The sequence below is a fragment of the Lepeophtheirus salmonis genome, chromosome 6 (assembly GCF_016086655.4).
Source record: "Lepeophtheirus salmonis chromosome 6, UVic_Lsal_1.4, whole genome shotgun sequence".
Classification (NCBI taxonomy): domain Eukaryota; kingdom Metazoa; phylum Arthropoda; class Copepoda; order Siphonostomatoida; family Caligidae; genus Lepeophtheirus; species Lepeophtheirus salmonis.
The window spans coordinates 41,945,648-41,946,954 of record NC_052136.2 but is presented as its reverse complement, the minus strand read 5'-3'; the positions used below and the strand labels follow the sequence as shown (position 1 = coordinate 41,946,954).

General features: G+C 33.5%; 1 protein-coding gene across 1 annotated transcript; it reads left to right on the top strand.

Moving 5' to 3' along the window:
• The first annotated feature begins 376 nt into the window (after window positions 1-376).
• Window positions 377-712, top strand: LOC121120041 (uncharacterized). Its single transcript, XM_040714891.1, has one exon. It carries the CDS (start codon window positions 377-379, stop codon window positions 710-712), a length of 336 nt encoding a protein of 111 aa, XP_040570825.1.
• Window positions 713-1,307: the final 595 nt, after the last annotated feature.

Below are 1,307 nucleotides of genomic sequence, written 5' to 3'. Positions count from 1 at the left end.
TGCAAGAAGAATATTAATAAGAGCTGTATGTTGTAAAAAATTCAGACGAATGAGATCAAGGATAGAAAATTAAGAAAATTGAGAGACACTGCACAAGAAGATGTTAATTATCTAAAATTGATAAATTTTATTAAAACGGGCTTAGAAACAATATCAATAATCTCCCTCAATAATTAAAACTCTACGGGAATTTGAGAGATAGTCTATCGATTTATAAAGGTTTGATCATCGTCAATAATAAAAGAATTGTTATACCAAGAGTAGCTCGGAAAGAAATATTAGAAAATCTGTATGTTTCTCATCAAGGCATAGTGAAGACTAAGCAGTGTGCCAGAGAGATAATTTATTGGGCGGGAATAGATATGACATCGAAGATATGTTGAGAAAGTGTGAGGAATGCCAAAAGTTATTACCTAGTTTATTCATGGAGACTCAAATTAAAGGACCAAAAATGAAGAGGCCATTTCAAGCAGTAGCCGTGGATATATTTTCTGTAAGTGGAAAGAATTTCTTGGTTTATGTAGATAGACTTTCTGAATATCCTGCTTTGCATTATTTTGAGCATAGTGGATGCACATCAAGAGTGATTAAAAAAATAATGGAGAGATTCTTCATTGCTTATGGTATACCCAAAGTTTTAGAATCAGATAGCGGAACAAATTTCTCGTCCAGAGAATTTCAAGAATTCCTAGCCTTTTGGGGAGTTGAATGATGATGTTCTTCTCCACATAACCAACAATCCAATGGATTGGCTGAAGCTTATGTAAATAAACTAAAATATTTAGCAAAGAAAACTTTGAATACAAATAAGGTAGATCAATCAAAAATCAATCTTGGAATTTTAAAAATGAGAAATACTCCGAGAATGATGAATTCCATCAAAAGAGAAGCCAAGAACTTTTTAAGGTTCCAAAACCAATTTTAAAAAAAAGGACATGGGAAGAAGTTATCCGTACTGAAGATAGGTGAATCAGTTCGGATACAAGATCATATAACCAAAAGATGCACCTATCTAGGTACAATTGAAACAAAGGAATCTCAAAGGCGATATCTTATACGTATGAAAAATCGTTGTCTTTGGCATGGCATTGTATCTCCTCATCCTAATTGTAATCCTAACAACTTTAGGATTGTTTGGGCCGAAATCAGCTTGGCTGCTATGAAGTTTCATTAGAAGGGATGGAGTAAGAAAATGAACATAAATACCACTCCATATACGCAGAAATTACTCCGACGTCTGTCGTCAATTCTACTGTGAAACCAACTAGTACTCACACTTATAACCAGAAGTGAGAAAAAGTATGTAT